The sequence below is a fragment of the Salvelinus namaycush genome, chromosome 5 (genome assembly GCF_016432855.1).
Source record: "Salvelinus namaycush isolate Seneca chromosome 5, SaNama_1.0, whole genome shotgun sequence".
Classification (NCBI taxonomy): Eukaryota; Metazoa; Chordata; class Actinopteri; order Salmoniformes; family Salmonidae; genus Salvelinus; species Salvelinus namaycush.
In genome coordinates, this window is record NC_052311.1 from 13,720,601 (window position 1) to 13,747,355 (window position 26,755).

The 26,755-nt window shown below is 41.8% G+C and overlaps 1 protein-coding gene across 1 annotated transcript in view; it reads left to right on the forward strand.

Annotated features, from left to right (window-relative positions):
* The window catches only part of LOC120047984 (probable phospholipid-transporting ATPase IA), a 99,743-nt gene that overhangs the window by 10,456 nt on the left and 62,532 nt on the right, over positions 1-26,755 (forward strand). The window contains exons 2-6 of the mRNA XM_038993629.1: positions 57-129; positions 15,010-15,115; positions 16,741-16,823; positions 20,005-20,054; positions 24,539-24,608. Of these exons, the coding sequence (XP_038849557.1) occupies positions 57-129; positions 15,010-15,115; positions 16,741-16,823; positions 20,005-20,054; positions 24,539-24,608 (382 nt within the window). The remainder of the gene's footprint in view (positions 1-56; positions 130-15,009; positions 15,116-16,740; positions 16,824-20,004; positions 20,055-24,538; positions 24,609-26,755) is intronic.

Sequence of the window (26,755 nt, forward strand, 5' to 3'; positions counted from 1 at the left end):
TTGTGTTGTCGGTGTAGTGTTCGTTTTTTTCACCAGTGTCCTTTTCTCATTCACAGCCACAGCACACAGTCGTCTGAGGAGGCCGGGTTTAATGACCCCAGCTTGCTGGAAAACCTCCAAAGTAATCACGTAAGTAACTCTAGCGTTCCCCGCCACCCACTTGCAGTGGCGGGGTGTGCAGGAGGACGTTAGGAAAGATGTCAGGTGTGGGTCGTGGTCATTAGGTGTGCAGGAGGACGTTAGGAGAGATGTCAGGCATGGGTCGTGAACATTAGGGACATGTATTAAAGCATTTTGCAATGGAAAAGGAAGCGTAAGCGGGGTTTTTTGTCCATCCATGTGGCTGTCGGTTTTCTTGCTCTTGGTGCCTAATGAACTCAACCCTGCTTTTGTGTTCTTTAGTGGGCCTTACTGGCTGGGTAGATATGTGTGTACATACCACATTGATAACCAGTACATAAGCATTTCATAAATGTTTCTGTCAAGTTATGTTATTCCAATTTAAATTCTACATTGTCGTCATAGGAAAGCTTTGAGGAAAATTGGAATTGGAATTTCAGTTTACTTCCTGAATGGACTGAATTTCCCCTAACCCTGTTCCTACTTATGAATGTGGTATATACAGTACATCTTGAACACCTGCTCTTTCCGTGACATAGACTGACCAGGTGAATCCAGGTGAAAGCTATGATCCCTTATTGCTGTCACTTGTAAAATCCACTTCAATCAGTGTAGATGAAGGGGAGGAGACAGGTTAAAACCTGTTTGGGCGCATGAACCGCTAGTGGGACACCTATGACAACATCCGGTGAAATTGCAGAGTGCGAAGTTCAAAATACAAAAATTGTAATATTAAACATTCATGACAATACAAGTGTCATACATCATTTAAAAGTTTAACTACTTGTTAATCCAACCGCGTTATCAGATTTCAAAAAGGCTTTACGGCGAAAGCATACCATGCGATTATCTGGGGACAGCGCCCCACACCAAAATACTTTTTCAACCAGCACAGGCATCACAAATAACGATTAAATAAATCACTTACCTTTGAAGATCTTCCTCTGTTTGCAATCCCAAGGGTCCCAGCTACACAATGAATGGTTGTTTTGTTCGATGAAGTCCTTCTTTATATCCCAAAAATGTCCATTTAGTTGGCGCGCTTGATTCAGTAATCCACTCATTCAACATGCATACAAACGAATCCAAAAAGTTACCAGTGAAGTTCATCCAAACAAGTCAAACAATGTTTCTAATTAATCCTCAGGTACTCTAATATCTAAATAAACGATAATATTTAAGACGGAGAATAGTATGTTCAACATGGAAGATAAATAACGAAGTGTGCGCACCTCATTCACGCTCCAACAAGACTACATTTCTAATGAGAGACACCTTGTAGTTTTTCCAACTATTTGCTAATTTTTCAAAAAACAAGCCTGAAACCCTTTCTAAAGACTGACATCTAGTGGAAGCCATAGGAACTGCAATCTGGGTCCTTTCTATTTGTATATCCTATCGCAAGCATTGAAGTGGCCTGTGACCTCAAAAAAAAAAAAAAATACGGATGGATTTTCCTCGGGTTTCTGCCTGCCATATCAGTACTGTTATACTCACAGACATTATTTTAACAGTTTTTGAAACTTCAGAGTGTTTTCTATCCAATGCTACCAAGTATATGCATATCCTAGCTTCTGGGCATGAGTAACAGGCAGTTTACTTTGGGCACGTCAGTCATCCGAAGTTCCGGACAAAAACCAGTATGCGAATGAAGTTAAAGATGGATTTTTAAGTCTTGACAATTGAGACATGGATTGTGTATATGTGCCATTTAGAGGGTGAATGGGCAATGACAAAATATTGAAGTGCCTTTTGAATGGGGTATGTTAGTAGGCACACCGGTTTGAGTGTGTCAAGAACTGCAACGCTGCTGTGATTTTCACGCTCAACAGTTTCCCGTGTGTATGAAGAAGGGTCCACCACCCAATGGACCTCCAACCAACTTGACACAACTGTGGGAAGCATTGGATTCAACATGCATCAGCATCCCTGTGGATCTTTCGACACCTTGTAGAATCCATGCCCCGACTAGGACAAAAGGGGGTGCCACTCAATTAGGAATTGATATACGTTCCTAATGTTTTGTACACTCAGTTTATATGGAAGTGCCAATTTTTGGTTTGTTAAATATGGGTAAAAAAAATGAATACATAAAAAATATATATATCTTATCTTTTAGATATAGACACTTGAAAACCAACTTCCTTTTGATAAAATGTTTTACTATCTGTTTTTCCATTTATGAATCTGTTAATCAATGCATTTCTATGAGCTAATAGCAGTAAGGCCAAATTCAAAATTTCATCAAATCATTTGGTAATATATTTTTTTTTTTATAGCTAAATGATCCTTGCTTGGTATGACCATCTTAAAACAATTCCATATGTTAGCTTAGTAGAACATTAAGTGGTGTCTTGATGTGGTTTAGGCATTGTTATGGACTTGTAAAAAAATACAAGGGATTTCTGAGAGCAAAAAACCTGAAATGGTAACCTGGAAAAACAAAACAGAGAAAATGGAATTTGGAAAAAACAAAATTGAATCAGGCAAAAATTAAACAGATTTTATATGACCCTAAATAAACTCAGCAAAAAAAGAAACGTCCCTTTTTCAGGACCCTGTCTTTCAAAGATCATTCGTAAAAATCCAAATAACTAAATAGATCGTCATTGTAAAGGGTTTAAACACTGTTTCCAATGCTTGTTAAATGAACCATAAACAATTAATGAACATGCACCTGTGGAACGGTCGTTAAGACACTAACAGCTTACAGACGGTAGGCAATTAAGGTCACAGATATGAAAACTTAGGACACTAAAGAGGCCATTCTACTGACTCTGAAAAACACCAAAAGAAAGATGCCCAGGGTCCCTGCTCATTTGCGTGAAAGTGCCTTAGGCATGCTGCAAGGAGGCATGAGGACTGCAGATGTGGCCAGGACAATGAATTGCAATGTCTGTACTGTGAGACGCCTAAGACAGCGCTACAGGGAGACAGGATGGACAGCTGATCATCCTCGCCGTGGCAGACCACGTGTAACACCTGCACAGAATCGGTACATACGAACATCACACCTGCTGGGCAGGTACAGGATGGCAACAACAACTGCCCGAGTTACACCAGGAACGCACAATCCCTCCATCAGTGCTCAGACTGTCCACATGAGGCTGGACTGAGGGCTTGTAGGCCTGTTGTAAGGCAGGTCCTCACCAGACATCACCGGCAACATCGTCGCAAACTCACCATTGCTGGACCAGACAGGATTGGCAAAAGTGCTCTTCACTGGCGACTCGCAGTTTTGTCTCACCAGGGGAGATGGTCTGATTCGCATTTATCGTCGAAGGAATGAGCGTTACACCGAGGCCTGTACTCTGGAGCGGGATCGATTTGGAGGTGGAGGGTCCGTCATGGTCTGGGGCGGTGTGTTACAGCATCATCGGACTGAGCTTGTTGTCATTGCATTCAATCTCAACGCTGTGCGTTACAGGGAAGACATCCTCCTCCCTCATGTGATACCCTTCCTGCAGGCTCATCATGACATGACCCTCCAGCATGACAATGCCACCAGCCATACTGCTCGTTCTGTGCATGATTTCCTGCAAGTCAGGAATTTCAGTGTTCTGCCATGGCCATCGAAGAGCCCAGATCTCAATCTCATTGAGCACGTCTGGGACCTGTTGGATCGGAGGGTGAGGGCTAGGGCCATTCCCCCCAGAAATGTCCGGGAACTTGCATGTGCCTTGGTGGAAGAGTGGGGTATCATCTCACAGCAAGAACTGGCAAATCTGGTGCAGTCCATGAGGAGGAGATGCTCTGCAGTATTTAATGCAGCTGGTGGCCACACCAGATACTGACTGTTACTTTTGATTTTGACACCCCCCCACCCCCTTTGTTCAGGGACACATTATAAAATTTATGTTAGTCACATGTCTGTGGAACTTGATCAGTTTATGTCTCAGTTGTTGAATCTCGTTCTTTAAATATTTGTATGAACACATGTTAAGTTAGCTGAAAATAAATGCAGTTGACAGTGAGAGGGTGTTCTTTTTTTAATCTTGTCCCATCTTACTCTGGTTGTCCCTTTGAAACATCCACATGTGGGGTTGGGTGATTGACTGCTTGACTGTGGTCCTTTTGTCGCTGAGTTGGCAGAGCATGGCGCTTTGGTTTTGAGTTCGATTCCCGCTGGTGCCACCCATACAAAACATTTTACATGCTGGGCACTAAGTGGCTTGGATAAAAACATTTGCTATACAGCGTATATTATTTGTGGAATACATAGAGGCAGGTGGCCATACAGTATTATCTTCCACGCTTTGTTCAAGTCTGTGTCATGCTATCGAACTTCAAAAAACTACGTAAAATAAATTTGCCTCATTCCTGCAAACACTGGATTCACTCAAAGGCAGCAACCACCTCCTGCAGCGTAGCTGTGTGATCACTCTGTCTGTGAGAAGCTAGATGAATAAAAAGCCATGATTGATTGGCTGGTTGAGTCATCGGGTCACCAGACGGCGTAGGAGGCAGGATGTCACTTCTGATTATGTGGCTAGCTAGCACGGTGTCGCCCGGGGAGACTAAGTAATCCCGCTGTGATGTTTGCCGTGTTGTGACAGCACAAACTCCTCGGCGCCGTTAATGAGTTTGTGGGTAGGATCCGTTTCAATGGCATATAGATATCTGTAGTGTGTTGCCAACTCTGAGCCCTAATTACATACAAAGTGAACAAGCGCTGGTTCGTTGTTTGTAAATCACAATCCCCTGTAAGGATTTGTTGATGATAATGAAGTGGTCGCTGGCGGTATTATATTAATTAGGCCTAATTAATGAATTAATTAACAGTATTTGTATGGGAGCTATTGGTGTTTATTCTCTTTTGGAGGTATACAGTATATAATTGATAAGCTTGGATGGAAAACTTATATTTGTTATTTTTCTTTTACCCCCTGTGGTATTTGAAGAGACATTTTCATGTGTGGAGAGATTGTAGTTGTGATGTGATGCCACTCATATGGAGAATGAAAGCGCTCTTCCATAAAGCACAGGAGTTGAACCTGCTCTGTAGAATTGGTGGTGCTGTCATTAATTTTACCAGCGTCGTCTTCCTTGTTCTTGAACACCTTCTGAGTCAACCTGAACCAGAATATGGTGCCTTAGTTGTACTTCTACTAAAACAACTTTATTTGTCCAACTAATACTAGAGGTCGACCGATTATGATTTTTCAACGCCGATACCGATTATTGGAGGACCAAAAAAAGCCGATACCGATTAATCAGCCAATTTTTATACATATATATTTGTAATAATGACAATTACAACAATACTGAATGAACAATGAACACTTTTATTTTAACTTAATATAATACATCAATAAAATCAATTTATTCTCAAATAAATAATGAAACATGTTCAATTTGGTTTAAATAATACAAAAATAAAGTTTTGGAGAAGAAAGTAAAAGTGCAATATGTGCCATGTAAGAAAGCTAACGCTGGTTGGTTCCTTTTAACATGAGTCTTCAATATCCCCAGGTAAGAAGTTTTAGGTTGTAGTTATTATAGGACTATTTCTCTCTCTACCATTTGTATTTCATATACCTTTGACTATTGGATGTTCTAATAGAGGTACTTTAGTATTGCCAGCCTAATCTCGGGAGTTGATAGGCTTGAAGTCATAAACAGCGCAATGATTGAAGCGTTGCGAAGAGCTGCTGGCAAATGCAGGAAAGTGCTGTTTGAATGAATGCTTACGAGCCTGCTCCTGCCTACCAGCGCTCAGTCAGACTGCTCTATCAAATCATAGACTTAATTATAATATAATAACACACAGAAATACAAGCCTTAGGTCATTAATATGGTCAAATCCGGAAACAAAACGTTTATTCTTTCAGTGAAATACGGAACCGTTCTGTATTTTATCTAACGGGTGGCATCCATAAGTCTAAATATTCATCTTACTTTGCACAACCTTCAATGTTATGTCATAATTACGTGAAACTCTGGCAAATTAGTTCGCAACGAGCCAGGTGGCCCAAACTGTTGCATATACCGACTCTGCGTGCAATGAACGCAAGAGAAGTGACACATTTTCCCTAATTTAATATTGCCTGCTAACATGAATTTCTTTTAACTAAATATGCAGGTTTCAAAAAATATACTTCTGTGTATTGATTTTAAGAAAGGCATTGATGTTTATGGTTAGGTACATTCGTGCAATGATTGTGCTTTTTTCGCAAATGCGCTTTAAAAAAAATCATCCCCCGTTTGGCGAAGTTGGCTATCTTTGTTAGGAAGAAATGCTCTTCACACAGTTCGCAACGAGCCAGCCAGTCCAAACTGCTGCATATACCTTGACTCTGTTGCACAGAACGCAAGAGAAGTGACACAATTTTCCTAGTTAAAATAAATTCATGTTAGCAGGCAATATTAACTAAATATGCAGGTTAAAAAATATATACTTGTGTATTGATTTTAAGAAAGGCGTTGATGTTTATGGTTAGGTACACATTGGTGCAACGACAGTGCTTTTTTCGCGAATGTGCTTGTTAAATCACCCTTTTGGCGAAGTAGGCTGTGATTCAATGATAAATTAACAGGCACCGCATCGATTTATATGCAATGCAGGACAACTAGATAAACTAGTAATATCATCAACCATGTGTAGTTAACTAGTGATTATGTTAAGATTGATTGTTTTTTATAAGATATGTTTAATGCTAGCTAGCACCTTATCTTGGCTCCTTGCTGCACTCGCATAACAGGTAGTCAGCCTGCCACGCAGTCTCCTCGTGGAGTGCAATGTAATCGGCCATGATCGGTGTCCAAAAATGCAGATTACCGATTGTTATGAAAAATCTGAAATCGGCCCTAATTAATCGGCCATTCCGATTAATCGGTCGACCTCTAACTAATACATCGGAAATGTACAGTGGGGCAAAAAAGTATTTAGTCAGCCACCAATTGTGCAAGTTCTCCCACTTAAAAAGATGAGAGAGGCCTGTAATTTTCATCATAGGTACACTTCAACTATGACAGACAAAATGAGAAGGAAAAAAATCCAGAAAATCACATTGTAGGATTTTTAATGAATTTATTTGCAAATTATGGTGGAAAATAAGTATTTGGTCAATAACAAAAGTTTCTCAATACTTTGTTATATACCCTTTGTTGGCAATGACAGAGGTCAAACGTTTTCTGTAAGTCTTCACAAGGTTTTCACACACTGTTGCTGGTATTTTGGCCCATTCCTCCATGCAGATCTCCTCTAGAGCAGTGATGTTTTGGGGCTGTTGCTGGGCAACACGGACTTTCAACTCCCTCCAAAGATTTTCTATGGGGTTGAGATCTGGAGACTGGCTAGGCCACTCCAGGACCTTGAAATGCTTCTTACGAAGCCACTCCTTCGTTGCCCGGGCGGTGTGTTTGGGATCATTGTCATGCTGAAAGACCCAGCCACGTTTCATCTTCAATGCCCTTGCTGATGGAAGGAGGTTTTCACTCAAAATCTCACGATACATGGCCCCATTCATTCTGTCCTTTACACGGATCAGTCGTCCTGGTCCCTTTGCAGAAAAACAGCCCCAAAGCATGATGTTTCCACCCCCATGCTTCACAGTAGGTATGGTGTTCTTTGGATGCAACTCAGCATTTTTTGTCCTCCAAACACGACGAGTTGAGTTTTTACCAAAAAGTTATATTTTGGTTTCATCTGACCATATGACATTCTCCCAATCTTCTTCTGGATCATCCAAATGCTCTCTAGCAAACTTCAGACGGGCCTGGACATGTACTGGCTTAAGCAGGGGGACACGTCTGGCACTGCAGGATTTGAGTCCCTGTCGGCGTAGTGTGTTACTGATGGTAGGCTTTGTTACTTTGGTCCCAGCTCTCTGCAGGTCATTCACTAGGTCCCCCCGTGTGGTTCTGGGATTTTTGCTCACCGTTCTTGTGATCATTTTGACCCCACGGGGTGAGATCTTACGTGGAGCCCCAGATCGAGGGAGATTATCAGTGGTCTTGTATGTCTTCCATTTCCTAATAATTGCTCCCACAGTTGATTTATTCAAACCAAGCTGCTTACCTATTGCAGATTCAGTCTTCCCAGCCTGGTGCAGGTCTACAATTTTGTTTCTGGTGTCCTTTGACAGCTCTTTGGTCTTGGCCATAGTGGAGTTTGGAGTGTGACTGTTTGAGGTTGTGGACAGGTGTCTTTTATACTGATAACAAGTTCATACAGGTGCCATTAATACAGTTAAGGAGTGGAGGACAGAGGAGCCTCTTAAAGAAGAAGTTACAGGTCTGTGAGAGCCAGAAATCTTGCTTGTTAGTAGGTGACCAAATACTTATTTTCCACCATAATTTGCAAATAAATTCATTAACAATTCTACAATTTGATTTTCTGGATTTTTTCTCATTTTGTCTGTCATAGTTGAAGTGTACCTATGATGAAAATTACAGGCCTCTCTCATCTTTTTAAGTGGGAGAACTTGCACAATTGGTGGCTGACTAAATACTTTTTTGCACCACTGTATGTTCTGCTCTGCTGTTAACACTACCATATTCGAGAGAGCACAGGGCCAGCCACAGTACTGCACCCCTTGAGGTCGTTTTGGGTGTAAGTGCCTCAACATTTGTAGATTTTACCTGGGATCATAAGCCAGCAAAACTGTGCTAAAGCTGCTAAACCAACTGGCTGATGGCCTTACCATAGCACCTCTTCCATGCACTACATTCAAACACTTCCTCCTTTGCCCGTCTGTTTGGCTTACAATACTCGGAGGTCACATTTTAAACACAATGAATCCCAGCCATTGACAACAGTTTAACACAGCCCCTGGCTGTTTGTGGGAAACCCTGTGGTTGCAGGGGTACCTAAAAAAAAAAATGACATCACCCGCTGGTGCTTTTCAAATTCTCGAGTCATTGGACATGTTTTTAGGCCGTGGAGTGGTCTGTCTAGCTGTCCCAAATGGCACCCTATTCCCTATATTAGTGAGAGGGGGGTGCGGGGAATCGATATAGTTACATATCGGTATATTATTTTTAACAATATATCGTGTAGTTTTGACAATATTGCAATATTATTTTTGAGCTAGTTGGCTGTACCTGAACCAAAACTCCAGAATCTTTCCTTCATAGCTTGTTCTCCATATAAAAAAAAAAAATAGGAAGCCAACTTTTATTTCCCTGACTGATCAAAACTAGTTATTATGGCTCTCTCTTGTTCCTCTGCAGCAGACACATGGTGAGCAATATGTTTGAATCACAATATCCAATCGCAATACATTGAGAATCGCAATACATATCATATCGGCACCGAAGTATGATATTGTATCGTGAGGTCCCTGGCAATTCCCAGCCCTTCCCTATATAGTGCAACCTATGGGCTCTGGTCAAAAGTAGTGCACTATAAAGGGGAATAAGGTGCTATTTGGGATGCAGGCTGTGTGTCTGGTTGGTTGGTTTGCTTAGTGCTCCGAGATAAAAGGCAGGGAGACGGAGGCAGAATCCCTTTACACGACTTCCTGCAAGTCCCGCTAAACTTCCAGCACCGGTCACGTCCGAAGCAATCAGTGTCTGTCACTGGTACCATGACACAGATTAGGCTACAAAGGTGCCCACGGGGCCATGGGCCGAGCCAGTAGTGTCGGGTCAGTCCTATTAGCTGTCACATCTAATCAGAACATTGGAGCTGTCTGTAGTGGCGCCTCTGTCCTCTTCGGTGACCATCACCCTGTTCTGCCATACACACATGCGCGCACACACACACACACACATACACCCCTTCTGCAGCGATCCCTACCTATCACCCAAACCCGATTTAGCATTCTGCTGTGACAGGGAGCGGCCAAACAGCCACCTGGTCTGTAATAGTCTGGTCTGTGTACTCTCATTTGGAAGAAGGCCTTTGATTTTTCTCCTGCTTTATTCTTTTCTCGCTCCTCTGTTCCCCGCCTGGCGATATCTCTTCAAAGAGCTTGCGTCACAGACCCGAGGACAATAATGACAAAAGCAGCAGTAATCAAATGCTTAAAGTGTTTTTTTTATAGTCAAATCCTTCTGAGTTTTTCATATTATAGAGAAGTTCTTGGTACAAATGAGGGGTAGCTGGAAATACAGATTGTCAGAACAACAAGTACATAAGTGGAGGCTTTAATTTTTTATGATTTATATGTACGTTATTTAGAGAGCTGTTGCTAACACACCGTTTTTTTTCAGAAAATATCATCCTTTATGGTTTTCAAGTTTTGTCACATGCACAATTAACAGTGAAATGCGTAACTTACATAATCAATATCAAAATAGTATAACTAATATAAATATTTGTGTGTGTGTGTGTGTATATATACAGTACCAGTCAAAAGTTTGGACACACCAACTCATTCCAGGGTTTTTCTTTCTTTTTACTATGTTCTACATTGTAGAATAATAGTGAAGACATCAAAACTATGAAATAACACACAGAATCATGTAGTAACCAAAACAAGTGTTAAACAAAAGAAATCGATTTTAGATTTGAGATTCTTCAAAGTACCCATCCTTTGCCTTAAAGACAGCTTTGCACACTTTTGCCATTCTCTCATCCAGCTTCATGAGGTAGTCACCTGGAATGCATTTCAATTAACAGGTGTGCCTTGTTTAAAGTTAATCTGTGGAATTTATTTTCTTAATGCATTTGAGCCAATCACTTGTGTTGTGACAAGGTAGGGGTGGTATACAGAAGATAGCCCTATTTGGTTAAAAAAAGTCAATTTTATGGCAAGAACAGCTCAAATAAGCAAAGAGAAATGATAGTCCATCATTACTTTAAGACATTAAGGTCAGTCAATCTGGAACATTTCAAGAACTTTGAACATTTCTTCAAGTGTAGTCGCAAAAACCATCAAGCGCTATGATGAAACTGGTTCTCATGAGGACCGCCACAGGAATGAAAGACCCAGTCTTACCTCTGAGGCAGAGGATAAGTTCATTAGAGTTACCAGCCTCAAAAAAAATTGCAGCCCAAATAAATGCTTCAGAGTTCAAATAAGACACATCTCAACATCAACTGTTCAGAGGAGACTGCGTAAATCAGGGCTTCATGGTCAAATTGCTGAAAAGAAACCACTACCAAAGGAGGACACCAATAATAATAAGAAGAGATTTGCTTGGGCCTAGAAACATGAGCAATGGGCATTAGACCAGTAGAAATCTGTCCTTTGGTCTGAGTCCAAATGTGAGATTTTTGGTTCCAACCGCCGTGTCTTTGTGAGACGCGGAGTAGATGAACGGATGATCTCCATATGTGTGGTTCCCACCGTGAAGCATGGAGGAGGAGGTGTGAGGGTGCTTTGCTGGTGACACTGTCAGTGATTTATTTCAAATTCAAGACACACTTAACCAGCATGGCTACCACAGCATTCTGCAGCGATACGCCATCCCATCTGGTTTGCGCTTAGTGGGACTATCATTTGTTTTTCAACAGGACAATGACCCAACACACCTCCAGGCTGTGTAAGGGCTATTTGACCAAGAAGGAGAGTGATGGAGTGCTGCATCAGATGACGTGGCCTCCACAGTCACCCAACCTCAACCCAATTGAGATAGTTTGGGATAAGTTGGACCGCAGAGTGAAGGAAAAGCAGCCAACAAGTGCTCAGCATATTTGGAAACTCCTTCAAGACTGTTGGAAAAGCATTCCAGGTGAAGCTGGTTGAGAGAATGCCAAGTGTGCAAAGCTGTCAAGGCAAAGGGTGGCTACGTTGAATCTCAAATAAAATATATTTTGATATGTTTTAAGACTTTTGCATACTACATGATTCTATTTTATTTCATTGTTTTTATGTCTTAGCTATAATTCTACAATGTAGAAAATAGTATACATTTATAAAAATCCTTGAATGAGTAGGTGTGTCCGAACCTTTGACACGTGTGTGTGTGTGTGTGTGTGCGCAGTGAATTCGGGAAGTATTCAAACCCCTTTTTCCACATTTTGTTACTTTACAGCCTTATTATAAAATGGATTATCAATCTACACACAATACCCCATAATGACAAAGCGAAAAATTTATATATATTTCAAATGTATGAAAAATAAAAAACTTTTCCTTATTTACATAAGTATTCAGACCCTTTGCAATGAGACTTGAAATTGAGCTCAGGTGCATCCTGTGTCCATTGATCATCCTTGAGATGTTTCTACAACTTGGAGTACACCTGTGGTAAATTCAATTGATTGGACATGATTTGGAAAGGTACACACCTGTCTGTATAAGGTTCCACAGTTGAGTCAGAGAAAAAACCAAGCCATGATGTCGAAAGAATTGTCCGTAGAGCTCCGAGACAGGAGTGTGTCGAGGCACAGATCTGGGGAAGGGTATCAAAACGGGGAGGGAGGTGACCAAGATCCTGATGGTCACTCTGACAGAGTTCCTCTGTGGAGATGGGAGAACCTTCCAGAAGGACAACCATCTCTTGCTCACTCCACCAATCAGGCCTTTATGGTGTGGCCAGACGGAAGCCACTCCTCAGTAAAAGGTACATGACAGCCCGCTTGAAGTTTGCCAAAAGGCACATAAAAGACTCTCAGACCATGACAAACAAGATTCTCTGGTCTGATGAAACCAAGATTCAACTCTGGCCGGAATGCCAAGCATCACATCTGGAGGAAACCTGGCACCATCCCTACGGTGAAGCATGGTGGCAGCATCCTGCTGTGGGGATGTTTTTCAGCGGCAGAGACTGGGAGACTAGTTAGGATCGAGGGACAGATTAATGGAGCGAAGTCCAGAGATCCTTGATTTAAAAAGAAATATGCTCCAGAGCACTCAGGACCTCAGACTGGGGTGAAGATTCACCTTCCAACAGGACAATGACCCTAAGCACACAGCCAAGATAATGCAAGAGTGGTTTCGGGACAAGTCTCTGTATGTCTTTGAGTTGTCCAGCTAGAACCCGGACTTGAACCTGATTGAACATCTCTGGAGAGACCTGAAAATAGCAACCTGACAGAGCTTGAGAGAATCTGCGGAGAAGAATTGGAGAAACTTCCCAAAGAAAGGTGTGCCAAGCTTGTAGAGTCATACCCAAGAAGACTCAAAACTGTGTTTGCTTTGTTATTATTGGGTATTGTGTGTAGACTGATTGAAAAACATTTTTTAAATTAATTTTAGAATAAGTCTGTAGCATAACATAAAATGTGGGAAAAGTTGAGGGGTCTGAATACTTTCCGAATTTACTGTGTATATAAAATAAGAACCTGTAGTAAGCTATATACAGGGTCAGTACCAATACCTGTTTTCCATATATTCTGAATATGTACAGTATACTCTACTGGAAGCCAGTAAACTAACCACACCCTATGCTGTTGACTATCCCTACCCTACTGCAGATCCATGCTGTTGACTAACTACACCCTACTGCAGATCCATGCTGTTGACTAACCCTAACCTACTGCAGATCCATGCTGTTGACTAACTACACCCTACTGCAGATCCATGCTGTTGACTAACTACACCCTACTGCAGATCCATGCTGTTGACTAACTACACCCTACTGCAGATCCATGCTGTTGACTAACCCTAACCTACTGCAGATCCATGCTGTTGACTAACTACACCCTACTGCAGATCCATGCTGTTTACTATCCCTACCCTACTGCAGATCCATGCTGTTGACTAACTACACCCTACTGCAGATCCATGCTGTTGACTATCCCTACCCTACTGCAGATCCACGCTGTTGACTAACTACACCCTACTGCAGATCCATGCTGTTGACTAACTACACCTTACTGCAGATCCATGCTGTTGACTAACTACACCCTACTGCAGATCCACGCTGTTGACTAACTACACCTTACTGCAGATCCATGCTGTTGACTAACTACACCCTACTGCAGATCCACGCTGTTGACTAACTACACCCTACTGCAGATCCATGCTGTTGACTAACTACACCCTACTGCAGATCCATGCTGTTGACTAACTACACCTTACTGTAGATCCATGCTGTTGACTAACTACACCTTACTGCAGATCCATGCTGTTGACTAACTACACCCTACTGTAGATCCATGCTGTTTACTAACCCTACCCTACTGCAGATCCATGCTGTTGACTAACTACACCCTACTGTAGATCCATGCTGTTGCTTTGGGGTTTTGTTGTCATTCTTGGCCCAACTGAGGTCACTGACACTGGGCTGGTGTTCATTCAATCTCAGCCCAGATCGGAGCCTCAGTAGCATCAACCAGCCCCAGTAGCATCAACCAGCCCTCCAGCTCCACCACTCCCTCTGCCTTAACCCTGGCTGCATACCAAATGGCACCCTATTCCTGTTTTTGTAAGTAGTGCTCTATGTAAGGAATAGGGTGCCATTTGGCTCTGTCCCGTGTAGCTCAGTTGGTAGAGCATGGTGCTTGCAACGCCAGGGTTGTGGGTTTGATTCCCACAGGGGACCAGTACGGGAAAAAAGTATGTAGATAAAGGCACTCATTACTGTAAGGCGCTCTGGATAAGAGTGTCTACTAAATGACTAACATGTAAATTTGGGATGCAGCTCTACTCCTAACCCAGCACTGTGCAACATCTCATGAACTCAACGTACGCTACTACATATGCTCTTGAAGGAACAGAAGATATGACGAAGCAGTTTAATGTTTATACTTGTCATCATCGCCTGGGACCGACAAGTCCTTTGAGGGTAGAGTTATTAGCAATAAAGAAATTACAGATATAGGCAAGAGAGATTTCCAGCGTCTTATTCAGTTTGATCATCAGTCGGTCAATATAGGCTATTATTTGCAGGTGTCTGGTCGTCATTTACCAGTAGTAATTAGGCATGCTCTCTAATGATGTTTCCTCACTCTCTCCCTCTTTCGCTCCCTCCCCTTTCTCATTCTCCCTGTTCCCCTCACTCTCCCTCCCCACCTCTTTCACTCTCTTCCCCTCCCTCCCTGTCCCTCTGCAGCCCACAGCTCCTGTCATCCTGGACTTCATGACCATGTTGGCCATCTGTCACACGGCTGTCCCCGAGCGCACTGACGATACGATCGTCTACCAGGCTGCCTCACCAGGTACGGCCCACCAGTCCTGACCTCACAGCACTGCACTGTAACAGTCTTACAACCGCTCTTAACAGCCTTTTTAACAGCCTTATGATAGCTTGAACCGCCAGGTCAGTCACCAAACGTCTGTCAGTCAATCTACCAATCAAATATAAGAATACAGAAGCAAAGGATCTCCAGTTGACGTTGAATAAATGGCTGTCTCTAGGCGACCACTTATATTGTCATGCCTCAATTTCCTGTGTTCCTAAGTCTCATTGTTTGCCAAGCCCCTCAAACCTCTCAGTATCGTCTGCGGACATATGACAACACCATCTCATTGATATCAACTAATGACATCAATACCTTATTGAAGATGGGAGTGACACAAACTGGGATGTGACCAGTATACAAAAGACAGCAATTTCGTTGTGCAGGAGTGGAACAGACATCTGAACAATACAAAAGGATGCACGTTAACCCTAAGTATTCTCTATTATTATATACAAGGTCAATCTGACATTATATGCTTTGAGCCAACAAGGCTAGATGTTCTGTAGTGGTAGAGAGCAGGGTCGTGTTAAACAGGCACCAAGGCTAGATGTTTTGTAGTGGTAGAGAGCAGGGTCGTGTTCAACAGGCACCAAGGCTAGATGTTTTGAAGTGGTTCAACAGGCACCAAACGGAAGAAAATGGACCAAAATATTTAGGCACTACCATGACTAGTCCACATTTTGAAACGTTACACACTGATGAACACGGCCCAGAGAAATACAAGGTCCTCTGAATCATCATCCTCATTTGATCAGCCAGGGTTGTGTGTCGTCGTCCCCCCCCCCCCCCCCCCCCCCCCCCCCCTAAGTAGAGCTTGTTCATCTGAAATATTTAAAGTGGCGCTTACCTCAGTGAATCTGCAGAACCTATCCACTTAATAATTAAGAGTTCATTCCCCACTCTGGCCTTGTTTCCTTGTGATCCAGACAAAAAGAGGAGATGTGATGAATGGATAGAATGTCACTATTTTATTTAAGCTTTATTTTGACAGGGAAGACATTGAGACCGAAGTCTCTTTTCCAAATGCGCCCTGTATAATACAATATAACATAGTGTGTGTGTGTGCGCGCAGTTTGGACACACCTACTCATTTCAAGGGTTTTCTTTATTTTTACTATTTTCTACATTGTAGAATAATAGTGAAGACATCAAAGCTATGAAATAACACATATGGAATCATGTAGTAACCAAATAAGTGTTAAACAAATCAAAATATATTTTATATTTGAGGTTCTTCAAAGTAGCCACCATTTGCCTTGACAGCTTTGCACACTCTTGGCATTCAGCTATGTCATTATGGCTGATTTGTGTGTAGATTGATGAGGGGGAAAATAATTTAATCAATTTTAGAATTAGGCTTTAATGTAACAATGTGGAAAAAGGGAAGCGATCCGAATACTTTCCGTATGTACAAATAGTGGTTGTAGCACTCATTTATAAACAACTGTATGATCATTTTTGAGGTCTAGAACAAAATTCTTCCAAGTGCTTAGTTAGACCCCAACTGTCTTGGTCATCGCATGTCTCGGTGATACTTGTGTTGCTGTTCTGGTGCACCTCTCATCTCCAACCCTAACCTGGGCTCTCCTCTGGTTATACAGACGAAGGGGCTCTGGTGAGGGCAGCGGCGAACCTGGGCTTTGTGTTCTCCGGTAGAACCCCAGACAGTGTCATCATTCAAGCGGTGAGTAGATGCAGCAGAATACATATACATCTTATTCTAGTGATTCTATTTCTATGGTATTAACAAAATAAAGTCTGATAATGAAAATGAACACAATGCTATTGTGCCTTTCACTGCTGTTCTGTAGCTCTTAAAGCTCTATACATTGTAAGGTGGTAACTCACCCATCTACAGTACCTCTTGTGTGCAAACGTTTTGAGGTAGACCTGCCAAACATTGCCCAGTACTGAAAGGCTACGGTCATTGTGTGCAGAGCGTTCTAGTAATAAAGTGCTCTGATTGTTCGGCCTGTTTTAACAATGAAAAGGCTTTGTCTAAAATGATCCATGTGACATTGCTACATAGCCTACAAGGATAGACCATTACATTTGACATTTTAGTAAAACAACAGTTTCATGACGCTGTGCCCCATTTAAAAAAATAAATAATAATAATAATATAAAAAAAGCATCAATAGCCTACACACGTTTCACACGTTTACCTTGTTGTTACTGTCCAATCAAAGCCACGCTACAGTCAAACACTCCATGTAAAGTGGGAGATTCTAATCAATGCAAAATGGAAATAAAATTACGGAATTAAGTTGGCTTAATGAGAAGGAGTAGGCTACAATGATCAACCAACAGGTAGGCTGTTTCATAAAATGGATTTGTTGTAGACCAGTGTGGGGAGTGCAGCGAAATAGTTAGACTTGCTACTTAAGCTAGCTAGCTGGCTAACTTAGCTGGCTACTGTAGCTTGCTAGCTTCTTTACAACGATTTGATGCAGTCAAGACTGGCCCTAGCAGATGGTATGATAAATAGGCCAGTCAAGTTCTTCCACAACGATCTCGACAAACCATTTCTGTATGGACCTCGCTTTGTGCACAGGGGATTTTTCATGCTGAAACAGGAAAGGACCTTCCCCAAACTGTTGCCACAAAGTTGGAAGCACCGAATCGTCTAGAATATCATTGTGTGATGTAGCGTGAAGATTTCCCTTCACTGAAGCTAACGGGCCTAGCCGGAACCATGAAAAACACCCGCAGACCATTATTCCTCCTCCACCAAACTTTACAGTTGACACTATGAATTGGGAAGGTAGCGTTCTCCTGGCATCCGCCAAACACAGATTAAGAGAACGCATTTCTACTGCTCCAATGGTGGCAAGCTTTACACAACCCCAGCCGATGCTTGGCATTGCGCGTGGTGATCTTAGGCTTGGGGGGCTGCTTGGCCATGGAGACGCATTTCATGAAGCTCCCGAAGAACAGTTCTTGTGCTGATGTTGCTTCCAGAGGCAGTTTGGAACTCGGTAGTGAGTTTTGCAACAGAGGACAGACGATTTTTACACGCTACGCGCTTCAGCACTCGGCGGTCCCGTTCTGTGAGCTTGTGTGGCCTACCACTTCGCGACTGAGCCATTGTTGCTCCTAGACGTTTCCTCATTACAATAACAGCACTTAAAGTTGACTGGGGCAGCTCTAGCAGGGCAGAAATGTGCCGAACTGACTTGTTGGAAAGGTGACATCCTATGACGGTGCCATGTTAAAGGTCACTGAGCTCTTCAGTAAGACCATTCTACTGCCAATGTTTGTCTATGGAGATTGCATGGCTGTGTGCTCAATTTTATACACCTGTACGCAACGGGTGTGGCTGAAATAGCCGAATCCACTAATTTGAAGGTGTATATTATTCGAATAGTGAAATAATTTCAAATGCCCATCCCTGGTAGAAATAGCATTGCAAAATGTTTCAATGGAGAAATAGCTCAGCATCCCGTATACAACACAATAATTAGGCTTATTTTTTTCCACTATACACTGGGAATGAAAGCCTTTGTTTAGCCACCACAGGGACAGACGCTGTACTTTTTGTGTAAACACAGAACACCTCTATTGTCCCTCAGAGCTCAGACAAGTGCTCTCTCTCACTGTAAAATATCATCAAGGAGCTTGTCGCTATGACAATCACTCAGCACTTTGAGGCCTCTGTCTGATTAAATGTCTTGAGGCTTCATCTCAACATTTGGCACTCTATTCACTTTATAGTGCACTGCTTTTGACTGTACCCCTATGGGCCCTGGTCAAAAACAGTGCACTATAAAGGGAAATGAGTGCCGTTTGGGATGCATCCTTTGTGAGAGACGGGAAATACTTGAGGATCGGACCAATGTACGGTGGAGCAGACCTGGGTTCAAGTAGGATTTGTTTTCTTTCAAGTACTTACGATGCATTCTTTTTTGTCCATTTACAAATCAAATCAAATTTTATTTGTCACGTGCTGAATACAACCGGTGTAGACCTTACCGTAAAATGCTTACTTACAAGCCCTTAACCAACAATGTAGTTAAGAAAATAGTTAAGAAAATATTTACTAAATAAAGTAAAAAGTAACACAAATAACAGTAATGAGGCTATATACAGTTATATACATGGAAATTAATTTTGTGAGATCAGCATAAAAATTACACAATCAATGCACTATAATACACAGAATGCAATACATAGAGCGCTGCTTTGAGCGTTTGACTGCGCCTGCCTGGAGTGACAGATGGGTGGGGTTGGTACTTCTGGGACCATTGCATTGGCAAGTTCAATCAAACTCGGCTAAAGTTTATTTGGAGGGGGAAAAATAATTATCCTACTATTTGGATCCATGTCCTTTCATGGAGGATGTAGCTAGAGCACAGGCCATGTCATGGAAAATAACGACTCTTCTAAATTACTCAATTAGATTACGGGTACGCGATTGCATCTGTGAACGCGTCCCCCTCTAACCTAAGGGCACTTTGTTTCCTGTAATTGGCTAACCTGATGATTGCACTTAGGGAGGAGGTAGACCGGCACGGAAGCCTAAGCCCTCTTCAAATTTTTCTCCAGAGTACGACATTTTCAAGACATTTGTCTAGGTCCTCAACTTTTATTAGGCCTGCGAAAGCCCCTTGACGCACATGTAATCATCGGCAATTGTACCTGGTGGTCTTGACAATTATAAGGAAATTCATTACATTTTCTTACTCTCCACATCCGAGTGGGGCGGGCTGACTGAGTACTATTTAGTTCAATTAAGATTAGACAAGGGTCAAAAATGGAGCGTTGGGTTACTTTCATAGTGAAACGTGATAAAGGAAGGCTAGTTTCGAGTCAATGACTTAGTTTAATGACTGACTGACTGTCTCTGTCTGTTGTTTTGTTCTCAGCTTGGAGCCGAGGAGAAGTATGAACTGCTCCATGTTCTAGAGTTCACCAGGTACGGCTTCATTTCATTCCATCCACTCTTAAAGTTCCCTCTGAATCTGTTGGTTCTACTTCTAAATGAACTGCAGATATCTTCATTTAGAGCAGGGGTGTCAAACTCATTCCACAGATGGCTGAGTGTCTGCTGGCTTTTAGTTTTACCTTTCAATTAAGACCTCGACAACCACACGAGGGGGAGTTCCATACTAATCAGTGACCTTATTTGATCGATCATGTACAAAGGAGGAGTGAAAACCTGCATGAGTTTGACACGTGTTATAGATGTTTAAACATGGTCCGGTACTGTGCCTCGGTCAAAGTGGCATGCAGGTGGTGAGGTGCCACTAAAATACAGGAGGCTGATGGTGGTAATTAATGACACCATGTTGGCTATGCAACAACCTTGCCACACATTTTACAGTAGACACATTTTTATGCGACCACCCTGGCATATATTCTAGATTTACTTGTTTTAATTTTGTGAATTTAGCGGTGTGATATATTTTACTTTCACAAATGTTCTGTCTCTGCTAGTTACAGTAGGGAATAATGTTCTCTCTGCTGTTTACAGTAGGGGATAATAGTTATTTTTTAAATCATTATTAACATTTAAAAAAATATATTTCCCTTTTATTTTTCCCTAACCCTACCACGCCTCACATAATTGGAGTAAATTAAGGGACAACAACACTTATGCTTCTTCTTCCAGTTTATATACATACTTTATTAATTTTACAGACACAATGTATTTTACCATAGTTATCTTTTGTTTGTTTTTAATCCCATCCTTTAGCTACCATCAACCCCTCCCATCTATCTCTGTCGACCATCCAGTTTGGTTTCTATTTTGCCATATATTTTTAACTGTGCTGTTTCACAAAAGTTCCGAACCTATATACATTTTAGACACAGTATATTTTACATTAGTTATCTTGTTTATCACCTTTCAGTTCCACTCAACCCCTCCCATCTATCTCTTGACACCATCCATTTTTGAATTTCTATTTGACATATATTTTTCTACAGTGATGTTTCATGAAAGTTCTGAACCTTTTTATTCTCATAGTTTCTATAGATTGTAAATTAAAGATCACAATTTTTGCTAAAAGTATTGTTATATTATTGATCAATTGACGATGACTTTTCAAATCACCCAGTAGTGCTATCTGTAGCGTTAGCCCCAGGTAAATATTGCACTTCTTCAAACATTCCTGGACTTGCGACCAAAAATAAGATACATATGGACGGTACCAAAACAAATGATCTATTGATTCGGTCTTTTCGCAGCAAAATCTGCAGAGCTGGGATGGTTGTATCCCCCATATATATAACATTCTATTGTTTTGCGTATCACTTCATAAACCATGTGTCTCTGCTAGTTACAGTAGGCGATAATGTTCTCCCTATGCTAGTTACAGTAGGTGATAATGTTCTGTCTATGCTAGTTACAGTAGGTGATAATGTTCTGTCTATGCTAGTTACAGTAGGCGATAATGTTCTGTCTATGCTAGTTACAGTAGGCGATAATGTTCTGTCTCTGCTAGTTACAGTAGGCGATAATGTTCTCTATGCTAGTTACAGTAGGCGATAATGTTCTGTCTCTGCTAGTTACAGTAAGTGATAATGTTCTGTCTCTGCGAGTTACAGTAGGCGATAATGTTCTCGTTATGCTAGTTACAGTAGGCGATCATGTTCTGTCTATGCTAGTTACAGTAGGCGATCATGTTCTGTCTATGCTAGTTACAGTAGGCGATAATGTCTATGCTAGTTACAGTAGGCGATCATGTTCTGTCTATGCTAGTTACAGTAGGCGATCATGTCTATGCTAGTTACAGTAGGCGATAATGTCTATGCTAGTTACAGTAGGCGATCATGTTCTGTCTATGCTAGTTACAGTAGGCGATCATGTTCTGTCTATGCTAGTTACAGTAGGCGATCATGTTCTGTCTATGCTAGTTACAGGAGGTGATCATGTTCTGTCTATGCTAGTTACAGTAGGCGATCATGTTCTGTCTATGCTAGTTACAGTAGGCGATCATGTTCTGTCTCTGCTAGTTACAGTAGGCGATCATGTTCTGTCTCTGCTAGTTACAGGAGGTGATCATGTTCTGTCTATGCTAGTTACAGTAGGCGATCATGTTCTGTCTATGCTAGTTACAGGAGGTGATCATGTTCTGTCTATGCTAGTTACAGTAGGCGATCATGTTCTGTCTATGCTAGTTAGAGTAGGCGATCATGTTCTGTCTATGCTAGTTACAGTAGGCGATCATGTTCTGTCTATGCTAGTTACAGGAGGTGATCATGTTCTGTCTATGCTAGTTACAGTAGGCGATCATGTTCTGTCTATGCTAGTTACAGTAGGCGATCATGTCTATGCTAGTTACAGTAGGCGATAATGTCTATGCTAGTTACAGTAGGCGATCATGTTCTGTCTATGCTAGTTACAGGAGGTGATCATGTTCTGTCTATGCTAGTTACAGTAGGCGATCATGTTCTGTCTATGCTAGTTACAGTAGGCGATCATGTCTATGCTAGTTACAGTAGGCGATCATGTTCTGTCTATGCTAGTTACAGTAGGCGATCATGTCTATGCTAGTTACAGTAGGCGATCATGTTCTGTCTATGCTAGTTACAGTAGGCGATCATGTTCTGTCTATGCTAGTTACAGTAGGCGATCATGTTCTGTCTATGCTAGTTACAGTAGGCGATAATGTCTCTGCTAGTTACAGTAGGCGATCATGTTCTGACTTTGCTAGTTACAGGAGGTGATCATGTTTTGTCTCTGCTAGTTACAGGAGGTGATCATGTTTTGTCTCTGCTAGTTACAGGAGGTGTTATGTTCTGACTCTGCTAGTTACAGGAGGTGATATGTTCTGTCTCTGCTAGTTACAGGAGGTGTTATGTTCTGTCTATGCTAGTTACAGTAGGCGATCATGTCTATGCTAGTTACAGTAGGCGATCATGTCTATGCTAGTTACAGTAGGCGATCATGTTCTGTCTATGCTAGTTACAGTAGGCGATCATGTTCTGTCTATGCTAGTTACAGTAGGCGATCATGTTCTGTCTATGCTAGTTACAGTAGGCGATCATGTCTATGCTAGTTACAGTAGGCGATCATGTTCTGTCTATGCTAGTTACAGTAGGCGATAATGTCTATGCTAGTTACAGTAGGCGATCATGTTCTGTCTATGCTAGTTACAGTAGGCGATAATGTTCTGTCTATGCTAGTTACAGTAGGCGATCATGTTCTGACTTTGCTAGTTACAGGAGGTGATCATGTTTTGTCTCTGCTAGTTACAGGAGGTGATCATGTTTTGTCTCTGCTAGTTACAGGAGGTGTTATGTTCTGACTCTGCTAGTTACAGGAGGTGATAATGTTCTGTCTATGCTAGTTACAGTAGGTGATCATGTTCTGACTCTGCTAGTTGCAGGAGGTGATCATGTTTTGTCTCTGCTAGTTACAGGAGGTGATCATGTTTTGTCTCTGCTAGTTACAGGAGGTGTTATGTTCTGACTCTGCTAGTTACAGGAGGTGATCATGTTCTGTCTCTGCTAGGTACAGGATGTGTTATGTTCTGACTCTGCTAGTTACAGGAGGTGTTATGTTCTGACTCTGCTAGTTACAGAAGGTGTTATGTTCTGTCTCTGCTAGTTACAGGAGGTGTTATGTTCTGTCTCTGCTAGGTACAGGAGGTAATCATGTTTTGTCTCTGCTAGTTACAGGAGGTGATCATGTTTTGTCTCTGCTAGTTACAGGAGGTGATAATGTTTTGTCTCTGCTAGTTACAGGAGGTGATCATGTTTTGTCTCTGCTAGTTACAGGAGGTGATCATGTTTTGTCTCTGCTAGTTACAGGAGGTGATCATGTTTTGTCTCTGCTAGTTACAGGAGGTGATCATGTTCTGTCTCTGCTAGGTACAGGATGTGTTATGTTCTGACTCTGCTAGTTACAGGAGGTGTTATGTTCTGACTGCTAGTTACAGGAGGTGTTATGTTCTGTCTCTGCTAGTTACAGGAGGTGTTATGTTCTGTCTCTGCTAGGTACAGGAGGTGATCATGTTTTGTCTCTGCTAGTTACAGGAGGTGTTATGTTCTGACTCTGCTAGTTACAGGAGGTGATCATGTTCTGTCTCTGCTAGGTACAGGAGGTGTTATGTTCTGACTCTGCTAGCTACAGGAGGTGATCATGTTTTGACTCTGCTAGTTACAGGAGGTGATCATGTTTTGTCTCTGCTAGTTACAGGAAGTGTTATGTTCTGACTCTGCTAGTTACAGGAGGTGATCATGTTCTGTCTCTGCTAGGTACAGGAGGTGTTATGTTCTGACTCTGCTAGCTACAGGAGGTGATCATGTTCTGTCTCTGCTAGTTACAGGAGATGTTATGTTCTGTCTCTGCTAGTTACAGGAGGTGTTATGTTCTGACTCTGCTAGTTACAGGAGGTGATCATGTTCTGTCGTACTGTAGCTTTAACATTGTGATGATTTTCTGTCTCTCAGTACTAGGAAGAGGATGTCAGTCATCATGCGTACTCCATCTGGCAAGATCCGCCTCTACTGCAAAGGAGCTGTGAGTGTCTCTCTCCCTCTCGCTCTCACTTTCTCTCTCGCTTTCTCGCTAGCTCTTTCTCTCTTGCCCGCTCTCTTGCATGCTCTCATGCTCTGCTTTCTCTTTCCCTCTCCATGGCAACACATGTGACAGACCATTACCATAGTACAGCGCTGTTGTCAAATGCTTCTCTTATTGCTTCTATTCCGACATAAACAATTCTTCCTGTAACAGACCAAAGATCTAATATCAAGATCACACATTATTAGACATATTATTTATTACACTGGTTCTCCTATTTTTATTATTGATTTGCACACACAAGAAAAAAAATGAAATTCCTCTCCCTTTCAAATTTCTATAGAAAAAGTACTGCAGTTGTTTAATTGCTGTCTAACTATTAGGTGTTCGGTATAGACGTACCGTACATATATTCATGAACGTATTCATAGACGGTGAGCTCCAAAAGTGTTGAGACGGTGACACATTTTTTATTGTTTTGACTCTATGGGAAAGTTACAGATGCACAATCATACACCCCCCCCCCCCCCCCCCCAAAACAAATGCTAGCCTCCCCTGTTATTGTAATGGTGAGAGGTTAGCATGTCTTGGGGGTATGGTATTTGTGCGTCTAACTCACTAATCATTATTAACGATTCATTCAGGATTATCATTAATCATGGTAGCATCCACATTAATCGAAAGTTATTCCAAAATAGCACACATTATTTACCATTCATTTCTATTGGGCACAAAATAATGAAAAACACATCCAAAACAAACAGCAAATGCATCCAACAAGTTTGTAAAGTAACAAGCTTGATGTAATCATTGAATGTTATGAACATTGGACCAAATACTAAACTTTTGACTCTACTTTAACACACACATACAGTACCAGTCAAAAGTTTGGACACCTAGTCATTCCAGGGTCTTTATTTTGACTATTTTCTACATTGTAGAATAATAGTGAAGACATCAAAACTATGAAATAAAACATAGGGAATCCTGTAGTAACCAAAAAAGTGTTAAACAAATCAAAATATATTTTAGATTTTAGATTCTTCAAAGTAGCCACCCTTTTCCTTGATGACAGCTATGCACACTCTTGGCATTCTCTCAACCAACTTCATGAGGTAGTCACCTGGAATGCATTTCAATTAACAGGTGTGCCTTGTTGAAAGTTAATTTGTGGAATTACTTAAATGCGTTTGAGCAAATCACTTGTGTTTTGACAAGGTAGGGTTGGTATACAGAAGATAGCCCTATTTGGTAAAATACCAAGTCCATATTATGGCAAGACAGCTCAAATAAGCAAAGAGAAACGACAGTCTATTATTACTTTACGACAAGAAGGTCAGTCAATCCGGAGAATTTCAAGAACTTTGAAAGTTTCTTCAAGTGCAGTCGCAAAAACCATCAAGCGCTATGATGAAACTGGTTCTCATGAGGACCGCCACAGGAAAGGAAGACCCAGAGTTCATTAGAGTTACCAGCCGCAGGAATTGACAATTAACTGCTTCTCAGATTGCAGCCCAAATAAATGCTTCACAGAGTTCAAGTAAGACAAATCTCAACATCAACTGTTCAGAGGAGACTGCGTGAATCAGGCCTTCATGGTCGAATTGCTGCAAAGGAACAACTACTAAAGGACACCAATAAGAAGACTTGCTTGGGCCAAGAAACACGAGCAATGGACATTAGACCGGTAGAAGCCCAAATTTGAGATTTTGGGTTCCAACCGCTGTGTCTTTGAGATGCAGAGTTGGCGAACTCTGCATGTGTGGTTCCCACTGTGAAGCATGGAGGAGGTGGTGTGATGTTTGGGGGTGCTTTGCTGGTGACATCATCAGTGATTTATTAAGAATACAAGGCACACTTAACCAGCATGGCTACCAAAGCATTCTGCAGCGATACGCCATCCCCTCTGGTTCGCACTTAGTGGGACTATCATTTGTTTTTCAACAGGACAACGACCCAAAACACACCTCCAGGCTGTGTAAGGGCTATTTGACCAAGAACGAGAGTGATGTAGTGCTGCATCAGGTGACCTGGCCTCCACAATCACCAACCTCAACCCAATTGAAATGGTTTGGGATGAGTTGGACCGCGGAGTGAAGGAAAAGCAGCCAACAAATGCTCATGTGGGAACTCCTTCAAGACTGGAA